The 20719-nt window shown below is 54.4% G+C and overlaps 5 protein-coding genes across 5 annotated transcripts; 2 read left to right on the top strand and 3 right to left on the bottom strand.

Moving 5' to 3' along the window:
- Nucleotides 1-361: 361 nt before the first annotated feature.
- Nucleotides 362-1651, bottom strand: CDC73 (accessory factor associated with RNA polymerase II; the record flags this gene model as incomplete). Its single annotated transcript, XM_071064578.1, has 2 exons — nucleotides 362-1021; nucleotides 1073-1651. The coding sequence occupies 2 exons, from the start codon at nucleotides 1649-1651 to the stop codon at nucleotides 362-364; spliced, it is 1239 nt and encodes a 412-aa protein (XP_070920679.1).
- Nucleotides 1652-8189: 6538 nt separating this feature from the next.
- On the bottom strand, nucleotides 8190-10007 carry ENP1 (snoRNA-binding rRNA-processing protein; the record flags this gene model as incomplete). Its single annotated transcript, XM_071064577.1, has 7 exons — nucleotides 8190-8359; nucleotides 8422-8562; nucleotides 8632-8829; nucleotides 8881-8907; nucleotides 8962-9149; nucleotides 9225-9338; nucleotides 9397-10007. 7 exons carry the CDS (start codon nucleotides 10005-10007, stop codon nucleotides 8190-8192), a joined length of 1449 nt encoding a protein of 482 aa, XP_070920678.1.
- A 396-nt stretch (nucleotides 10008-10403) lies between these two features.
- On the top strand, nucleotides 10404-11664 carry HGH1 (the record flags this gene model as incomplete). Its single annotated transcript, XM_071064576.1, has 4 exons — nucleotides 10404-10424; nucleotides 10484-10633; nucleotides 10691-10804; nucleotides 10882-11664. The coding sequence occupies 4 exons, from the start codon at nucleotides 10404-10406 to the stop codon at nucleotides 11662-11664; spliced, it is 1068 nt and encodes a 355-aa protein (XP_070920677.1).
- Nucleotides 11665-14000: 2336 nt separating this feature from the next.
- PHO5 (acid phosphatase pho5) lies at nucleotides 14001-15982 on the top strand (the record flags this gene model as incomplete). Its single annotated transcript, XM_071064575.1, has 4 exons — nucleotides 14001-14474; nucleotides 14539-15056; nucleotides 15110-15625; nucleotides 15742-15982. The coding sequence occupies 4 exons, from the start codon at nucleotides 14001-14003 to the stop codon at nucleotides 15980-15982; spliced, it is 1749 nt and encodes a 582-aa protein (XP_070920676.1).
- An 816-nt stretch (nucleotides 15983-16798) lies between these two features.
- Nucleotides 16799-20035, bottom strand: MFIFM68171_09155 (uncharacterized protein; the record flags this gene model as incomplete). Its single annotated transcript, XM_071064574.1, has 3 exons — nucleotides 16799-17779; nucleotides 17835-18744; nucleotides 18804-20035. The coding sequence occupies 3 exons, from the start codon at nucleotides 20033-20035 to the stop codon at nucleotides 16799-16801; spliced, it is 3123 nt and encodes a 1040-aa protein (XP_070920675.1).
- Nucleotides 20036-20719: the final 684 nt, after the last annotated feature.

Below are 20719 nucleotides of genomic sequence, written 5' to 3'. Positions count from 1 at the left end.
ATAGGTAGTTAGATCGTTCGCCTTCTAGCAAATGAAGTCAGGGTGACGTACCTTTGCCAACCATGGAGTTGTCACCAGATTACACGATCAAACACAGGCAAGTCAGCCCATACGCCCTCGCCGCCAACCCTCCGAAGCTCAACAAGCAGACATAGTGGTGGATATCATTTCTACAGCCAGAATAAACGACATTGTATGTTTCAGTCATCCGAGACTCCCGAACCCACCTGTAGATAAACGCCGCCTGAACGCCTAACTTTATGCACCGAAACTAGTACAGTCTGATGCCCTGCTTTCCCCAATCTCAGATTCCCACACGTACACAACAGCACCAACCTGCCCCTAGAAGATCCACCGCAGTTCAAATAGAAGTAGGAGCCGCATCCTTACGCCACCCCTTTGCTCTCATATTTGCCTCGATAGCCTTCCAAATCCCCTCAACCACCTCCCTATCCCTCCACCGACTGGTCTCTGCGCCGGGTTGCCCGGGGTCCCTCCACTTCTCAACCGAGCAGGCGAGCACCCTGTGCCCAAACGCCCGCACCGAGTCGGGCGGCTGCTCCCCCCTCCAGCCGAGATAGACGCCGAGGACGTGCTTGAATAGCTCGTTCGGGTTGCTCCACCGGTAGTTCTTGAACTGCCAGGCCTGGCCCGTCGTGAAGACGGCCACCACACGGTTCCAGTACTCGGGCTTGAACTGTTCGGGACCCTCGACCAGGATGAAGCGCATGGGCCGCGAGGGGTCAATGTCCTTGATGGTGCGCGAAATGTGCAGCATCGAGGCGGTTGTGTTGTGGTCTGGGGGCGTGTACCGGCCGCCCTCGAGGAAGGGCTTGGCGTTGGACATACGCAAGAGGGATGAGGCGGACGGGGAGAGGAGGATAATGGGGTCTGGGCGGCGCGCAGGTTTCTGGTTGAGGGCGAGGGCCGGGTTGGCGGCGCCTATGCCGGCCGCCGGCGGCGCGGCGCCTGGTTTGCGCGTCATGAAGGGCACGGCGAGCTTCCGGACGTGGGAGAAGTCCTGTGCCGGATGATCAGCATTTGTAGACGGAGGGCGGGCTTTGGGACTCACGGTCGGTTTAATGCCTCTGAGAACCGTATTCCGGTCGCCCATGCGGCGCTCCCCGTTGTAAATCTGGGCCAGGCGGGGGTCCAGAGTACCGCGTCCTGAGCGCGCAGATGCCGTAGGTGCCGTCTTGAGCGCGGCGCCTGCCGTCGCGGCGCTCGTGGCGGCGGCGGCGTCCTTATCGCCGGTCAAAGGCTTGATGAAGTCGCTTTCCTCACTGGCACCTTCCAGCCAGGTGAAAAGCTCTAGACGCTCAACAAAGGCGAACTTGTGCACGGTATATTTACCGGCCATCTCTTCGTTCAGCTTGGTGGCAATCGCATTGTATTCGGGGACGGGGAATTCGTGGTTCAGCCAGGCAAAGTAGATGCTGCGTAGATCGACGGCATTGCCTTCTGTCGACACAAAGCGTGTCGCGACATCCATGGGCACAGCAACGCGGGTCGGATGCGTGAAGACGAGATGGGTCGCCTTTGCGAGAGGCGCTTCCTCGGACGAGTCGGGCGACGTGGTTGGGATGATCTTGCTGTTCGCGCCGATTGATTGCCGTAGCATCAGCAGCGGGTCGGGCTCAGTTGACGCCATGATGATTTGCGGTCTTTGCGCGTCCCCGTGGGGGCCGACGTGATGGTGAGGAAACGGGAAGATCGAGTTGGGCGCGACCACAAAGGTTCTTGGAAAGCTCGCTTCTCTTGTTCGCCGAAGTCGAGACGAGGCTGCAGACGCAGATGTGCTGTAAAAGGGTAAAATCCCACTTTTCCCCGGAAGGCTGAGGGTAAATGATGCGCTCGGACCACTTGTTGCTTCCGCACGACGCCGAAGAGTACCTACAGGTATTTTATTCACGTCATACACCTGTCACTTACGACTTGACCCATTGCGCGTTCATTTATGATGGCACCCTCTTCGAATCACATCACTCATACGCCCCGGCGTTGTCGACTTGCCTAGCACGTGGTAGCTGGGGGGTGGGCTGACGGGGCGCTAGTGATAGGCACTGGGAAAGGAAGGAAACAACGAAGAAAAGCCGCAACCCAGGGCAAACCAGACAGCGGATCAATCTCCAACTCTTCGTCAGAGTCCACGCCGTTGCGGGGCTGCTAAAGAAGTGTTGCCAACAGTGATGAAGAGCTGTTCGGGATATTAGCGGGCGACTTGTGAGCATCAATGGATTTTTGATCCGAGTCTGTATCAGCTTGGGAGTTGAAGAGTCGGTCCTGACGTTGGCCATCACCAGGTACTGACACCGAGCAGAGAAAAAGAAGTTGCTGGATCGTAGGCGGTAGAGATGTGGCTCAGTGAGTTGGCGGGAGCTATTGTCATATTGTGGGGAAGCAGATAGCCCGCAACACCGGAGAAGGTAAGGCTAACCTGGCCCAGGTGGTAGGGCAGCAGGAGGACGTAGAAAAGTGTAAATTGGAAAGTGAGTTAGCAGAGAAGACTTCGGTTGAATTGAGTGGATGCGGTGGAAGAGGGAGAGATGGCGGGGCGATGGAAAGGAGTAAAGTTGTTTTTAAACTGAAGGAGGGCATTCCTAAAACATGTCCCCACAGTACGAGCATGAAAATTTTTAATTGAAACAGAAAGCTGTGTATGATAATTGGAAGTTTGCCTCAAAATTTGCCATTTGATACATTGCAGTTAGGATAACATGATATTCAGGATTTCAACTTTTAGCTGCGTAACGCGGATACCCGCCAGCGGTGATATATTCGCCCGCGTCAACAAGCCCTCTATTTCTGACTCATACTCAAAAGCGGTTTACTCGAGGTGAGCCGTTCTCCCCTTAAGCTAGTAAATTGCCGTTATTATACCATTTATTTTGAATTAGACTGCTTTTTAGGTTAAGTTAGGATATATTTATACGAAGAATAAGTAATTATATATTTCTAGAGATTTAGTATTAGATAGGTATAAAATTAACCTGTTAATATAGCTAGTCTGTAGTGTACATTCTTAATCCGAGGTTAAGTTAGGATATATTTATACGAATCTCGGCGCAGAAGACGCTAGGGATATTTGATCATGTGGCGTCCCCGGCAAGTTCCTTGTGCGCAACGCCATCCCAATCGAGTTGCGCAACTTGCTGGTCCTGTGCACGTTGGCGCACCGTAAGTTTCCTGCAGCGGCCGTAACTGCCTGGGAGAAATGTAAGGACGTAACCAGGATAACGGCCCTGGAGACTATGTGCATGGATGTAACTACTCGGGTCGATAATGCTTACGCCTGGGCTAGGCAGGGCAGGAAGCTCCCTTCCATTGACAAATTAGGAGAAAGGCAATGACGTATGCCAAACTCGACTAATTTGCCGCTAACAGGCATATCTTGGACAACCCCATTTCACCGCGACCCCTATTAGATGGCAAGCCTCACGATATGCTGACAAAGCTGAAGGCGATCCTCACGACATGTTTTACAAAGCTGAAGGCAAGCCCCACGACATGCTTACAAAGCTGAAGGCGAGCTTGGAGGAGTGCGAGAAGCCCGCGGTCGTGCACCGCGCAATGTGTGAGACACTGCAGTGACTGCCGAAGTGCAGGAGCTCAGAGTCTACCTAGAGAAGCTCGGCAAAGAGGTGGTCACACTTGACCAGGCGAGGTTAGCCATCTACAGACACAACTAGTGAGGGCAGTGGAGTGAGTCAGATGCCGGTGTCCTTATCCGACGAGATATATGGTAATTGACGCGTTGAGTTTGCTTCTAATTTGTCTGTCTCTGATGTCTGAATGTACCCAGTACAATCATAGAATCAAGTTCACTTCAAAAGCTGAGACACACTTCTTACAGAAAAAACTACTTGTTTAACACTAGATAGCTTATAAACTCTCTGATCTACCTGCGGTATCTAGATATATCCCATACAACTATCGAATTAAAGAACCATCGGCAGCTAAAACGCATCTTAGAGAAGAAAACTGTCATTCGATAGCTGTTCCCGAGGCCGCTAACACATTAGTGAAATTATTTATAAGCTTCTAGAGATACTTGAACTCACTGTAGGCTCTGAGCCATTAACGGTTCTAAGCGCAGACGTCTAAGAGACGCAGTATGCTGACTGGCCACCGTTGACCAGCCGGCAACCCGGATAGCCAAAGGTTGGGGCACAGCGGGCGGACAGCTGCCACATACCAGACGCATTGCAGACCCAGATGTTGGATTGGTATTCCCTACCGTCAGTCTGGTCTTCGCAATTGTATGTTCCCGGAGTGCAGGCTGCCGCCGGGTGCGCCACGAGCAGCAACATTGTAGCTGCAGTGAAGACAGAGGATAAAGACAGGTGCATTGTGACTTTCCAAAGGCAGAGTGACTGACGTCTTGTTGGTGACCGAAGAGGTGCTGAGATTTCGGACTGCTGATACTGATGTTGATGAGGGAGGGGAATGCTCTGACCTGCAATGAAGACGAACTAAGGAAGCTTTATACTGCAAAGCTCTTCCTGGTCCCGATTTCATCAGCATGACGCCAAGAAACACATTATATTGAAAGGATTCTGGATGGCTGGGTGAGGGGATAGTGGCAAGGGGCGGTATGGTGAGAAGAGTCATGTTGGCGGAGAGCAATCCATGTACGGTTGCTCCACTGCCATGCCCGTCACTTACATTGACTCGAGCTTGTAGCTCATTGGGTATAGGTCGTGGTCCAGTCTCCAGGAAGGATTCGCTACCTGGAAAATGATTCTCATTAGTACGGCCTCTGAATCCCCAACTCTGGAGTCTCGGCTTACCTAATTCTGACCCAACGCTTATCAAGACCAGCGCTCCCAACAAGTCAAGCTAAGCTTACTTCTCAAACTGGACTTATAGCGGAGGTACATGCCTTCCATAGCTTCCATTACACACGGGTTGACGTGAACATTAATCTTACTTCCGTTCCTGGAACCAGACCCCACCAGCAATCGTTCTGATTAGCGACGCCCTGGGCGGGATTGTAGCGAAAAAGGTGAGTTGAACCTAAGTAGCGTGCCTAGAGTGGAAAAAGGAAAAGGAAAAAGGAAGAGAAACGGACCCCTAAAATCCTTCTGCCAGACTCTCTTTCGACTTTCCGAGCGCTACTTTGATCCGGCTATTCGACGTCTCTCCGACAAGATCACTCAGATCATCCTCATCGGCTGCCCTCATCCAACGACTGATAACAAAGAAAAATGGCCTCTCCTCGATTACATACTCAAACACGGCCGGGGAATGGATTCCCGAGCACTAAAGGCTGCAACTGCAGAGGCTGGCATTATTGCCAATCTCTGCTCTAAGTTCCAGGAAGGCGGCGGTTATTGGCCGATCATCACAACGTACGAGTCACGACCAACAAGAACGCGACATAAATTCAATTTTCTGAGCTCAGAGAAACGTATCATGTATTACCTAGGCGTTTTGATAATGACATCTTCTAACCAGAACAACAGCTGGTCAGCAAGGATTTCGCCGAAGCCAGTGTCAGGGGCGAGGAGTTGGTGCTCCTAGACTTAGATAACCGCGATATACGATCACTCAGCGCGGATTCCCAGTCTCCCGAGGCGTTCAAGACGCGTGTGGTCGTCAATCCGGAAGATGTAATTCGACAGAACTTGAGGAGAGCGGCTTGGTTAGCGAAGAATGGTAGTATCTATCTGTGGCTCCTGTTGAGGGGGGGCTGCCCTACCTATAGCATTTCCACTGCTAAACAACAGAGCGACGGCTTGGAACGCGAAGGCGGTTGGGAACAACCGCTTCGGGTGTGAGTACGCCTGTTCAAGGTAGACAACATCTGACCCAGAGCGATTGGGGAAATATGCCGTATATTCAAGGTAAACAGACAGGCTCGCAATCGAGGTCAGGAAACCGAGCGCCCAGTAAATGAGTGACAGGCCTACAGAGCCCGTGCCCTTGAGGATGTTTGACGCTGTATTCATTCATTCTCAACAACGTTAACACTCCTTAGCCATGATATAAAGCCAGGCCAAGTTATGCAGTGGTATTGAAATCAAACCACCCACTTAAGTGTTGGGTACACGCCCCTACCGACCATCTTACTCACGTTGAGGAAGACGATCGTAACAGGTCCGACCGAATTCCCCAGCGGTGAGATTTTCTCCACCGGTGCTCCCGTGGCCTCTTGGTATGAAGGGGATGAATCGTTACCCCCTTTTTTCAAGAGTATACCTGAGGCTACCGTCCGAGAGCTCGGCGCCGTAAAGGTTACCGCGGCTGCCGGCTCATCATGGATGTCGTCACTGCATCCACTGAATGGACACGCCGCCAGTTGAAGGGCATTGCTGGCCAAACAGAGCAGTTACTCGTTGGTGAGCGGCAAAAGAGTGGAGATCTGGTAGTATTGGCTGCTGTATTTATGCCTATGCCTAGCTAGGTATTTAGAGCTGAAAATAGCCGAGTGTTGAGGAGAGAGGTCAGTCTAGAAGGCAATGGCTCCGATGGCACTTTGCCGGGTTTTTTTATCTATTCCACGGACCTCACATGTCGCCGAGTATAACTGGATATGGGGATAAGGCTGTCGAGTTGCTACTGAGTGCTGTCATTGGGCCCGGTTTTCACAAGGCGTCCGAGTGCCATTGGGTTTTCATAAGGCGTCCAAAAACCATTGCCGGTCTTTCTAAATAGGGCTCCCGAGGCGGACGCGGAAGCAATGGGTATTTGGCAGGCTACCAATAGTCGGTTGATTGTCTTGTCACATCATCACAGACCGCGTTGAGGATCTGGGGTATTGGAAGAAAGAAGAAAAAAATAATAAAAATACCGCCTCAAGCACCGAAATTGGATGCCGGTTCCTAGCCTTCACTGTGTCAATAGTGCTAGATGTAGCGAGAGCCAGGCACGCGGTGAGCGATATTGTGTCACACTTTTATTTTTGGCTAGCGCTGACCTCCACACTGCTAGCAGCGATGGTGTGGCTGTTAGGCAGTCCAGTTCAAGACCCGGTGAGGCGCTCCGAGGACCGACAGGAATGGCTGATCTATCTAACGAGGATGGACCCAGCATAGGACAGAACAGGGGACTAAAGCTGGATGCTAGCTCCTAGCTTTGAGTAACGGTTTGACTAATTATCTTAGCTGGGACATACTGTACTAATTCACTCCTCAGCCCTGAGGCATAGAGCATTTCTACATATCTCTCATTTTCGCATAACAACCCTCATCTCAAGATAAACCAAAGATTGTTAAATTAGCCTCGGGTTCAGTTGTACCCGAGAGCGCTAGCGGGTGCCTTGGGGTGTGGGGCGTTCAGCAACCTGCTTGGAAAGGGTTGGGAACTACTGGTTCGAGGCGTTCTGGAGAACCGAGGTCGCTGGTGGTCGAGTCAAGGAGATATGGTTCGCTGTGTATAGCCTGAAGAATGAAGGGGAACATGAGAATGTTTTCGCGAGGACCGCGGATCTTGTTCTGAGGTCTGATACAGCGAAGGTATAAACCTTATATAGGACGATGAGACTGGTAATTCGAATGGAGCATGATGGTATGATTCTAGAGTTTGATAACTACATAATTGGAAGACTGAGGCTGCCGCCATAGCGTCTTCGTACACGAGCCCAATTTACTCTCCAGATAATAATTGTCTTCGGCCCGTGGAGTGGCTGCGGTGGCTAGTGGGTGGCTAGCGGGGGTCGTATGGCCCAAGTGTTGGAGAGGCCCCGATGGGTCACCTGACGATGCCTTCTTGACTGCAATGTCATCGGTTAAAGCGGGTCCAGGAAAAGTGGGCCAACGGTACACACACTACATCACACCTAGCAGGTGCGAGGACTTGAGACGTGGATCGTATATGCGTGTACGAGACACAGCTCCCGAGACAGTCGGGCGGCTCCCAGTCTCAAGCTCGCGAGCACTCGCTAACCCAAGTAGGGAATCTTCGTACACAGTTGTTGGTCCACACCTCGAAGCGGCATAGAGCCTCACGACGTCTTAATGACCGTAATACTTGGGACAGGCCGCTGAGGCGGCCTGCTTCACATCCAAGTTCAAGCCATACTTAGGGTCCCCTAGGGCAAAAAGCAGCGATAGCCTGCAATCTCTGCGATTAGCGCCACCGCCTTCACCGGAACATGTGGTTGGGATCCAGTTAATGAGAAGACAGAGGACAACCCCTCGCTTGCCAGTCTCCAGTAGATCCAACTTGCCGGTGCCGTGTGGCCATTCTCATGAGTCCACCAACATTGTGTCGTCGCCGTCAAATGCTGGCCCCGGTTGTTCAGCAGGCACACCTCTTCCCCGCCCAGCAAGGAGCTCTCGCCTGATTTCTGGCGCAATCTTTTCGTGGCCGTGGTTTAGGAGGAGATCCAGTAGAGCCTCCCGCTGATCTTCGGTGACTGTAGGTGTGCGTGAGCGTCAAGGACCACAAAGTACAAGGGCAGCGCGGAAGATAACTTACTGTCATTGCGATACCGCTGCGCAAACACAAGCATGCACTGGTGGAAGATCACTGGCAATGCCTTAGGGGCAGCATCCCCGTCCCTGGACGAGGCCGCGTACCGGAGGAAATGGAAGACTAGTGAGTCCACACATTGCCACGCTATTAAGCTCCCCTGTTAATTCACTCGAACGCTTTACAAGCCGGGCTGACAGCGGATTATCGACTTACGCAGCGCATAACGCTTCTCTAACAGAACTTTGAGCATGTAGTTTGTCGCGCTGACGCACTCTGACTGCTGCGAGGCCTGCTCTGCCGCAATATCGCACAGCGTCTTGATGGCCGCAGCCGAGTGGAGAACGGGAATGGAGACTCTGGCCAATACGGCCGAGATGATTTGCGCCTCACGCAAGGTGCAGGTCCCTTGGGCTGAAAGTTAGCATATTACAACTCTCGTGAAACTGGAAACGGTTGCTCTACCGGATGCAGCCAACGGGAAGAGAAAGCCTGTACTTCCAGATTAGCAACACTTCACTGGTGGCTCGATCTAGGGACGCTGACCTTTGAAGAAGCCTGCAGGCTTATACAGGCCACGCTTGAGGCAGTTGAATAGATGGACGTTAAGTTTCTTGTTCTCGTAAATATCTTCTCGGACACGCTCCAAGATGACCATCTCCATAAATCTCTGGACAACCAACGGCTTGGCCGACACAAAAATCCTCGTCGCGGCACAACAAGCGTTTGGAGTCCTTCGTATCCCAAATGTTAGCATAGGCTTCTCATAAGTGCGGATTCAACCAGTCCGGAGCGAGCAATGTACATACCACAGGTCTGGCCGCGTAATCTGCAGAATGTCCTCCCAGTGCGGTATTTGGGGCAGAATCTTGAAGGGCTTTGGCAACGGGCCCGACTTGTACCGGGCAAGAATGAGTCCGATCCTAACAGCGCATAAGCATCCCTAACCCCGCCAACCTACACCCCGCATCCGAGACGTACTTGGTGAAAACCTCGATCACTTTTGGCGGCAATTCGTAGTCCTCTTCGACAGGATTGACATCCTCTTGCCGTCCACCCTGCATAGCCTCCTTCTCAGCGATCTTCGCCAGGATCAAATCGGCCAGATTTGTTCCCGGCTCTTGCTCCCCTGAGCCATCACTGGGCTTCCTGTCCCAACCGTGTGTCAGAAGAGGGTCGTCGTTCATCGTCGGCGTAATGAACCGGTTGAATGTCTCGAGATCTGCAGCATCGACCTCGATCTCCTCCACAATATCATCCTCGTCACCCCATGCCTCCTCGTTAGCATAATCATCTTGGTCGCTACCGGACTCTAGCCGAGACGGATCAAAGTCGAAAGCTGACGGAGCCGAGGCGTCGTTGTCGTTTATGCCCGGCTGAACTTCGTCTTCCTGAATCAGGTCACGGCTCATGGCCAGAATCTTACGCGAGGCTTTGGCATCGACATAGGTCTCCTCTTCAGAGTGCTCCTTGGCAGCTCGCTTCGACGGCCTCCCCTCCCTGTTCTTGAGGACCCCGGTCGCAAGGAGGTCATCTTCAAGGGGATTGTGTCGCCTCTTGTGCGACGAGGTCGGGGTTGTTGCCTTTGGCATCTTGGAGAGTACGCAAGTGTTTGCGGATACGACAAGCAAAGCGGACCGCTCAGAGCTCAGCAGTGCCTGTTGGTTTCTGTCTTTTTTTTTTTTTTTTTTTTTTTTTTCAGTGTACCTTTCTTAAAAAAAAAAAAAAAAAAGTTCCCATCGTGGGGGTAATCCTGGCAATGCGCTGCACATGTGGTTGGCCGACAACCAAATTAGCGGAAATACGATCTGCCGTAGCCATCTTTATCTTATCTCTGGCCATTGCGCGACTCAAAATTCCTTATCGATAGCTTATCAGATGGCTCCCCGCGCTGCCCCGCGCTGAGTTTCGCCGAGAAATGGCGAGATTTGCAGGAAAGCTACAAGAGGTAGACTTGGTGGAAATCCAACCTGTTGCGGAAAGTTACCATGCCGACGGAACTCGAAGAGGTAACACGTGCTCTGGATGGGGATCCCGACGCCATGCACCAGCTAACAGTATGCCGTAGCTAGTAGGGTTCATTGCCCATCCGAGTCCCCAGATTCGGATGGTGGCTATCGAGAATCTCGTGTCCTATTCGACCTCACAGCCCTCGATCTTTAAAACCCAAGAGCTGCTCCCTGTTAAGCATCTAAAATTCTTAGTCCGCGACCACCCCGTAAGACTAGCTTGTTGCTTCTTAGATATCGTGTACTCCTGCTGAATGTTTGCGCAGAAAATCGCAGAGCATGCCCTCACAATTCTGGTCAACCTAACGGCCGATCGAAGCATCCTCGAATATGTAGCGACGGACGATAGGTTCCTCGGCATTGTCCTTGGTAATTTGGCTGTATGTAGGTTGGCCAGGTTGCGGCCACTCTGAGCTTTGCGATTTGTGGGCATGGCTGACAGGCGCAATGCGCATAGGATCCGGCCGAACAAAATGCGAACCTCTTAGCTATGCTGCTCGCGAACATGGCAAAATGGGACGGGATGAAGAGCATCGCGACGCGCAAGCAATCTGCGCCAGATTCTCTAAACTCCGACGGACACGTGCTTAATCAGCTGCTTGACCTCTTCGTCAAGGGCCCCGAGGGAACGTATAACAAACACGCCGACTTTGACTACCTAGCATATGTCTTCGCAGACCTCTCTAAGCACGCCGAGATACGGCAGTTCTTCGTCACGAGGCAAGATTACGACGGCGTCGTTCCTCTCAACAAGATCAAGGTTTTCACGGAGCACAAGTCAGACATCAGAAGGAAAGGCGTGGCCAGTACCATCAAGAATGTCGCGTTTGACATCCCGTCACACCCTGCGTTTATGGATGAGGACAGAATTAACATCCTGCCCTACATACTGCTTCCCATCACCGGAAGCGAGCAATACGATGACGAAGAGGCGATGGCGATGTTGCCGGATCTTCAGCTTCTGCCCCCTGACAAGCAGAGAGACTCGGACCACAGCATCATTCAGACACACGTTGAGACGCTGACGCTTCTTACGACTACCCGAGAAGGACGAGAGTGTCTGAGAAACATCAGCGTGTACCCAATTATCCGTGAAACGCATCTGCGCGTCGATGACGAGGGCGTCCGGGAGGCTTGTGAGCGGTTAGTCCAGGTCCTGATGCGAGACGAAGCAGAGCCGGGCACAGAAGCAGGCGCTGAAGAAGACGGCGAAGATGACGATAGGATAGTTGAGGTTTAAGATTCTAACCCTGTGCAGATTGCATGTATCACCAATTGCCCATCACGCGGGTCCTCTGGTGTGATAACACGCATGCCTGATTACGTGTTTCTCCCTTTTCTTTTCCAGGCTGTGAAACAACACCATTTGCCTTTTTATAGCCTCACGAGCGCGATGGCAAGGTAGAGCGCTGTGGTAGTGAAACACAGTGGCTGAACAATGGATGATGCAACGACATTCATAACTAAGCTCTACAGTCTTGCTGCCCAGTTATTACCGTTCCAGCAAGTGGTCGTGTGCCCAATTCCCTATCTTGACGGCCAAAGAGCTTCCAAGAACCCCAGGACTCCCAGGGCAGATGCTCTTTGGGCCAAGGTAATGACACACAGCGGGGCAAGAGAGACAGCTAAGCAAGGCTTAGCAGAGATGTGCAGCATCGATCGCTACGAAGCTATCGACGGCTTTCACCGCCCTAAGACCCATCTAGGCACCCTTCAACGAACACGATCAGAGCGGGTATCGCAGAAGCAGAGAAGCCCCGTCAGCGCAGACACTCATGACGAGATAGGAGGCGGAGTCGGCAACACGACATTCTCATTGATTTTCTACCTGAGACTGATCAGCACGGAGTCAGCTCTTGTCTCTGCCCAAAAGATCCCATTGGTGGAGAGTATGAGGTCCGGCCACGTACTCGCGGCTGTGCTGGACGGCCAATCCCATGCGAATTGCGCATCGCAGAGCCTGTGGTAACGACAAACTCTGCGCAACCGAAGAGCCCTACGCGAAGCCGTCAGCTTCCCGGATTTTGATGATGTACGTGACCCTGGCATAGGCAGGACATATCGAGGTAAGCGGCTGTTGCTCAAACATCTACAGGCGTCGATACAGATGTGACCAAGGGACTGGCTCCGTCGAATCAGAATCGGAGTATCTGAGACTTGTTCGTTCCCCGCCTGGGAATCGTGCCGAAGAGGCCCCGGTGAGCCCGGCCCAGAAGCTCTGTTGGCTTCTCCAAAGCCCCGATACACAATAGTACCCCTATCGCTTTACCCAACTCTACTGGACTGAGCTCGCCCGCTGTATAACCTCCCCATCCTTTTAGAAGAGCAGACGACGGTAAGAGCGGGAAGAATAGAAGGACGAAAAGAAATAGGTATGGAAAAGGAAGAGAAACGGACTGTTGGGATACGCCGGCTCTGGCCCTCCACCTGGTACTGTACATAGGTGGGCGTGGGGTATCAGAGACCAAGAGTGTGTGGGTAGCTCTGCGCGCCTGCGGTGGCTGCTGTTAGCACTTTCAGCTGAGGGCCCGGGCCCACCAAGAGCGACTTGCCGGTTTTGGAACTCGACCTGCAAAGTGATTGGACGGAAGGTACAATAGAGTACGAGGTTTCCCATCGACCGTCCCGAGCGTCTTCATTTGCCTTCTTTCCTGAAATCTGACGCAACCCTTCTCTTTCGCGGTACTGTGAGGACCTGAAGCTGTGACCGATCATCGGTTCTAGCCAACGATGGACCTAGAAGCGGTGGGCATGACGGGAGCTCGGAGACGCCTTAGGAGGCGAGGGGGTTCTTCGGGCAGGTCAGTGTGTTGTGTGCTTCGACTCCGAATCCGATTCTTCTAAATTCTGTGCTTTCCTAGACCCAATGTCAATAGAACCGCCGAGGCGGCGTGGCAGGGCAAGCTACACGATCCCCACGATGCACGAGTACATATCCGATCGGCCTGGATTGTGCATCGAACACTCTCAGGCAGGTGGACGGCCCATTGAGGCGCAGGCCCCGTAACCTCGTCATCACCCTGTTGATCGTTGTACTATTTTCCAATCGCGAGGCCTGCCGATCCCATGTGCTAAACAATAATGATAGGTGGTTGGACCCTGAGAAGCATGGACTAACCTGCCAAGGCACCGCAGGAACAATACGCACGCGGTCCCGCGGCCCCAGCCGGCGCCGAAGACGGGAAACGCCGCCTTGGTCCAACGGCGTCTGCGGGCTATGGACGCATGAGGCAAACGTCCGCATGCTCCTCCGACCATACCGCTCCTGTCTGGCGGAAAGAAAAAGGGCCTATCATTCTCTGTGCGGCGGGTAGTCAGAGAGAGCGGCCTCGGACAAGTTGACCGTGCAGAGATGCTCTCGTTCAGTCCTTATATTCACCCTCGACTGTCCTCTCTTCAGCCCTACCAATGTTCTTCGTCTTCTCATTCAGCACCTTCGTCTAGATCTAGGCCCGAGCAGGCCCAACTGATTGGGAATTGCTAACTATCTACTTTTAAGAGCTCCCCTCGCCCGTCTGTCCTTAGCCAAGACCAACAACCCGGGCGGCGTACACAGGCTGCGTGCTCCATAACACCATGGCTGCTGCACAAAAGACGTCAGGCGGCAACAACGCCTACCACAATTTCCACAACGACTTTCTGCACGTCCAGGATGTCAATGAGCGGAGGCGGCTCGCCCTCGCCGAAGTCGACCGCGCTCCGTTCGGCTGGTATCATGTCCGGGCCATCGTCGTGGCCGGCGTCGGCTTCTTCACCGATTCCTACGACATCTTCACCGTGTCTCTCCTGACGCTCATGCTTGGCATTGTTTACTACCCCGGGGTGGGCCAGATGCCGACCACCTCGGACACAGCTATCAAGCTGGCCACCTCGGCCGGTACCGTTGTCGGACAGCTCGGCTTTGGCGCCTTGGCTGACATCGTTGGTCGAAAGCAAATGTACGGCCTGGAGCTGATTCTCATCATTTTTGCCACGCTGGCCCAGGCTTTGACATCATCATCCCCCTCGATGGACATAATCGGCATCATCATCTTCTGGCGTGTTCTCATGGTAAGCCACCCGATCCAACTTCGTGCAGCGCTACCAAGCGTCCGAAGGCTGATCCCCATTAAAGGGCGTTGGCATAGGCGGCGACTATCCACTATCGAGCATCATCACCTCCGAGTTTGCGACAACAAAGTGGAGAGGTGCCATGATGGGAGCTGTCTTCGCCATGCAGGGTCTTGGCCAACTCGCTGCCGCATTCGTCATGTTGTTCCTAACGCTTGGCTTCAAGAAGTCATTGGAGGGCGCGCCCGATCTCGCCAACTGCACCGACAGCTGCGCAGAGGCCGTTGACAAGATGTGGAGGACTTTGATTGGCTTTGGTGCTGTCCCCGGGTGCATTGCCCTCTACTATCGCTTGACTATTCCCGAGACGCCTCGTTACACCTTCGATGTCAAGCTAGACGTCGAGAAGGCTGAGGGCGACACTGAAGCCTACCTCAAGGGCAAGCCTGGGGGGAAGCCTAATCAGCTCGCTCAGGCTGTAACGCGGAGAGAGGCCAATGTGGAAATGAAGGCCCAGAAAGCTAGCTGGAGCGACTTTTTTCGTCATTACGCGAAGCCTAAGAACGCCATGCTCTTAGCCGGGTAAGCACCCATCACTGAGCGAAAATGGCCGGATCTGGACTGATAATTCACAGAACCGCGTTCTCATGGTTCTTCCTTGATATCGCCTACTACGGCGTTTCACTTAACAACGCCACCATCCTCAGCGTCATCGGCTACTCGACCGCTGGTGCCAGAAACACGTACGAGGTCCTGTACAATACTGCCGTTGGCAACATGATCATCGTGTTGGCCGGCGCGGTGCCAGGCTACTGGGTGACCGTCTTCGCCGTCGACACGCTGGGCCGCAAGCCGATTCAGTTCATGGGCTTCGGCGTCCTCACCGTCCTCTTTGTCGTCATGGGCTTCGCCTACTGGCACATCTCGCCCAACGGGCTCCTTGCCATCTTTGTGCTTGCCCAGTTCTTCTTCAACTTTGGTCCCAACGCCACGACATTCATCGTCCCCGGAGAGTGTTTCCCGACGCGTTACCGCTCAACTTCGCACGGCATCTCGGCTGCCATGGGCAAGATCGGCTCCATCATCGGCCAGGGCGCCATCGCTCCGCTGCGCACCCGCGGCGCCGTCTCCGGCGGCAACCCGAATCCTTGGTACGCCATTTCCGAGCTCTTCGCACTCTTCACGGCTGTTTCAAGAGTCGGGCGATAAAAGAAATGCATCCCGTGACCACCTGAATGGAAAAGACATGACTGACATTGTTGGGCAGGATGAATCACGTGCTGGAGATCTACGCGCTCTTCATGCTGCTTGGTCTGGGAACGACGGCCATGATCAAGGAGACGAAGCGCAGGACACTCGAGGAGCTGTCCGGGGACGATGAGGATTTCGTCGCGCCGGCGGGCTTGCTAATCACCGAGGGTACAAAGCCCCCTCCTCCCCTTGCTAGCGGTGGGAATGGGAGTGGGAGCGAGAGCGAGATAAGACAGTATGTAGGGGATGGCAGATAAGGGTGCGGTAGGACTTTAAAGAGGGAAAGTTTTGGCGGTTTGGCGTAGAGGGATAAGAAACGTGGTGGCTCTGCGACATTTTTCATTCCCTTTCTTTTCTTATGGCTGAAAAATCCTAGCCCAAGGCTTGCTGGAGAGGTGGCTTGCACATGGTTCGCCGTCAAACAGGTGGGAATGCCCCTAGATGAGAAATAGGAAGCAGCATCGAACAAGCTATACTTCCCGCAACGCTGAACAATTCGCTTGTTGGGGAGTATTTGGCCACCTGTAGACCAGGGACTTTGGTGTCGAGATACCACTTCAAGCTCGGTATTCGGGCTCTCCATGCTCCCTCCGGTCGGCCGTCAATCAACCAAAAAATCTTCATCATGTTCGCTAGATCGCGCCAGCTATTGGGTATATCGTACATAGACGCATCAATACATACACCAGAAGTATGGTGGGCCGGCCACCGGGCCCCTGGCCCTGTCCCGAAACCTGAAGACATATTGGACGTCGTTGCAATGAAAACCAGCTTGATTTTTTCCACCCTTCGGTTTTAGGTGTTTGGACGTCCCAAGAGCCATTCCCCGCTGTTCATTCCATCCGCCCATGGCTCCCGTCTCGTTAGTAGGTTCAGTACTGCAAGAGAAATGAAGACGCTGGGGGACTAGTGATCTCCCTTAGCGTCATTCCGCCCCTTGACTGACAGAGCCCCCACTCCCCCTTTTTTCTTTTCTTTTTTCTTTTTTCCCCAACCACTTCAATCTGTTAAGTATTAATCCAAACAATCGATCAAACCTTCGGCAAGCTTCATTAGCCATTAGCCATTAGCCATTACCCATTGCCATTCTCATCCCCACCACCACCTACACCGCCGCCCGCGCCCACTCCACTCCCTCCTCCGGCCCCGCCTCCTCCGAAAAAAAAGCCATTAAACAGGTCCAGCTGCTGGCCCTCGCTGAAATCGTGGTGCAGCCCTTCCCACCCGAGCCCGAATCCCAAATCCATCTGGGTATCGGCCAGCCCGCTAAAATCTGCGCCCTCCAGCTCCGCCGCAGTCGCGGCGCTGGCTGCGCCGGTGTTCAAGTTCTGCAGGAACTCCATGCCTTGCAGATCGCTAAAGGACATTGCCCCCGGGCTGAACTGCTGTGGTGGGAGCGGCGGTGGCTGCTGGGGGGAGAGGAATCCGCCTGCCATCTCTGTGATGGGAGAGCTTAGCTGTGCGGCGGAGGGCGGCGTGGGGTGTTGCTGTTGTTGTTGTTGTTGTTGTTTTTGGAGGATTGTCGGGGATGGAATCATGGGCTGATTGATGGATATCGCTTCAGGGGTAACAGTGTGGTTGGTGTTGTTATCTGTGGAGCTGGCGTTGCTTCGCGGCGGGACGGGGAGGTTCTGCATCACTGAGAAGCCGTCTGGATCGTTCTTGATTGCTTGTGCGCCCGGCAGGCGGTACTGTGCGCCCTTCTGGAAGGCGGACAGCAGCGAGGTTGACGACGCGTTGTTTGAGTAAGTGTCTGAAGGCGGGGCCGGCTGGTGACGCCCATAGTGGGGTTTCATGGCCGACATGGAGGTGCTATCGCTTCTAGAACTCCAGTCGTGTCGATGGTCGGGATTGCTCCGGGAGCTGGAGGCACCACCGCCCCGGCTCGAGTGATGCTGCGGGCCGAAGCCGCCCGAGGCGTTAACCATTTTGAGTGTTGCCTTGACTGTCCGGTCGAACGCGTCTCGGCATGCCTCTGCAGGCGGACATTTGTCCATGAAATCAGTGAAGACTGATGTCGCTGCGAGAATGGTGAAATCGACTTCGTCCATGGACTAGATAAAGTTAGCAACGACACAAGGCAAACAACGGTGAGCAAATGTTTCTGACCAGCCGGCTCCTCACAATGGGCGAATGCCATATTGCGTAGAGATAGGATATCCCCGCCACAAAGAGGTGGTGTGTGGTCAAGTAAGTGTAGTTGACTAAGCCCACCAGATGCAGCTGTCGATACAGCCGCAGAACCTTCTGGCCAGCCTCGGCAACCTTGAGGTAGACACGGTCTTCGTCCTCGCGAAGCTCTGCATTGTAGACGGTCGGGCTGTTCACCTCCTTCGCCGTGTCGTACTCGCCCTCGAACACGGCCGGCACGCTGAGACTCTGCCGATAGAGCATGATGATAGCCTGCCAATAGTTAAGATCTAGAAATTCTGTCGAGAAGGCGACGCCCGTATCCTGTTTTGCCGGTGCAGAATTCTTCCACTCCCACAGCCTTCTATCAATATCGATCCGCCAAGACCGGAAAGAGTCGAATTTTGACAGGAATGGCGAGGGGAGCGAGGTATGCATATAGGGGTTGTGGCTCTGCCCGCCGGTACGGGCGCTTTGAGCCTGCCGGAACTGCAGAACCTGCAGGATCTCGGACTGTAGAAGCCGGAGCCGGAAATAGTGGTGCGCGACGAGCTTATAGGTTGGCCGTCGCATGTCATGCGGCGGTTCTATGATTCCGGTCTGTGTAATGTATCGGTCCTCGAGCAGGGAGGGAAACTCGGTCGTGATGACCTGGTCCGAGATGCCAAACGGTCGGCCGACGCACATGCTCACCAGACGGTCAAACGAGTAGGTGCACCACCAGAGCCGTCGCCTCAAATCGCGCACGTACTCCCGCCTCCCTTTTTCCTTCGCGAGGGCCTCCCTCTGCGGAGTCACTGCTTCGTCCAAGCCAACCTCGACATCCTTGCCGTCTTCGTAGTGAAGGCCTAGATCGACCGCGAGTCTCATAGCGACGCCTGTTATATACCTGGAGGAGTTAGATGGCGGGCCGCTCTCTGGGCGCGTTCTGACGCCTGGGGAACTCACCATAATCCAGGGGGCACAGGTCTCAACAGCGCGAAGTTGGCCAGAAGCAACACGGCCTGCAGGTCTTCCAGGCCACCGCCGCTTCCGAGACAGGCCTCTAAGTGGACAATAGCGCTGGCGTGGTATTCCTCCGGCTGGCACTGCCTCGACCCCGGGAGGGCGTCAACCGACTCGGTAGCCGGAGGTTCGCCCTTGGAGTCACCGAGAATGATGCCCGCGCCAATCGCGAAGACCATATTCAGCACATAGAGTTCCCGCGGCCCTCGCACTCGGTCCTCTTCAGCATAGGCTCGTTCGAACATGCCCATGAATTCGCCCTTGTGCAGGACGGGTATTTGGGGATTGGCATGCTCAAAGTACAGGGTAATTAGCTTTCGCCCGAGCTGCTTATCGGGGAACGTCGCCGGGTGAATAGTTGGCTTGGTATGCAAGCCAAAGAAAGAATCCCGCATCGAGGTACCTGGCCCGGACCCTGCGGCACCATTGCCCGGCCCGGGCTTGTAGGGCCGCACTCCACCCTTTTCCGAGTTCGACTTTTGGTCAGAGACGGAAGACTGGACGGCGGCAAAAACCACGCGCGCAAAGGATATTCCAGATGCCGATCCAAGGTGCCGCGCGCTTGACGCACTAGGGCCGCTCGATGAGCTTGGCTTAGACGCGAGTCTCTGCAGCCTGCTCGTGCCGTCGCCATTGCTCTCCGACCTGCCGCGGCTTGCGACATCGGGCCCTTCCTCATGTGCCGACTGCCCGGTTTCCATGGGCGAGCGGGCGCTGCTCGGACCGTTCCCGGCCTTGGAGCAGTAGTCAAGGTTCTGGGCGGGCGTGAAGGAGATGTTGTTGGCAGTCAGGAGCGCCTCGAGCTGCTCAACCCGCTTTTCGAGATAGAAGATATAGCTCCTCGGTATCTCCCTCTTGGTGATGGGATCGTATCCTACACAGGCGACGCTGGCCTTCTCGCAGCTCGCGCAGCTGGGCAGCTTCTGATCGCAGCGGTTCTTGCGCAGCCGACAGCGATTGCAGGCGCTCACGTTGCGGAAGCTGCTGCTCTGCCCAACTTTTCCGGCCGCGCCGGCCGCGTGACCTAGCAATCCATCGTGTATCTGCTCACTCGTCGGAGAGGTTGGGCCGGCCGAGAACAGCGAAGGCGGCGAGTCCTTATCGGGGGACGACTGGCGTGGGCGTTTAGATGGATGGAGGTCCGGGGACGGAGGGGCGTGCGCGGGTCCCGGCATTGTCCCCGGCCGCTGCTCTGAGACAATGTCGGGGTGTGGATCCGGTGGTACGGTGCGGGCCGAGGCGTCAGAGTAATCAATTCGCCGACGACCGGTCGTCTGAAGCGCGTGGCGGCGGGTGTTCGAAAGATGGTGCGCTCGAGTACGCGTTCGGTGGCCGGCAACGAGAATGGGCCCGGCCCCCTCTGCTTCTGGGCTGCACTTATCTACCTCTGGGTGGGCACGCTATGTTGACCCCATGCTCGAGACTCGAGGGTCGCGACTTGTCTTCTCAGTGCTTGCACTGTCTGCATGTGCTCGCGGACCTCACAGCATGTGGTGGAGTCGGTGTGGCGTGTCAAAGTGCCAAAAACCACCATGCGGGGAAGATAGATAGAGCCTCCGGTACATGGGACGGTGGCCCTGTGGACGAAGGGTAAGCAAGTCCAATGGTGAGGCGGTGCGCAGACGGTGGCTCGGGGTTACTCATGGGTTTTCCTGAGTGAGGTGCCCCGAGGCCGGTGGGAAAAGGCCTGCCGAGATCTTTTTGCATAGGAGCGAACAGTTCCCTCGTGCCCCACCAGATGTTGCAGTGGCAGCGAGCGCCAGCTGCGGCACTGCAGCAGCACTACTACTGCAGCGCGAGGCAGCGCTGCCAACTGAGGAAGCAATGCAGACACCATTTTGAGTCCAGTTGATTCGGCC

The sequence above is a fragment of the Madurella fahalii genome, assembly GCF_045866475.1.
Source record: "Madurella fahalii IFM 68171 DNA, scaffold_5, whole genome shotgun sequence".
NCBI lineage: Eukaryota > Fungi > Ascomycota > Sordariomycetes > Sordariales > Madurella > Madurella fahalii.
The sequence above is the reverse complement of the archived record's forward strand: the minus strand, read 5'-3'. Positions and strand labels throughout refer to the sequence as shown.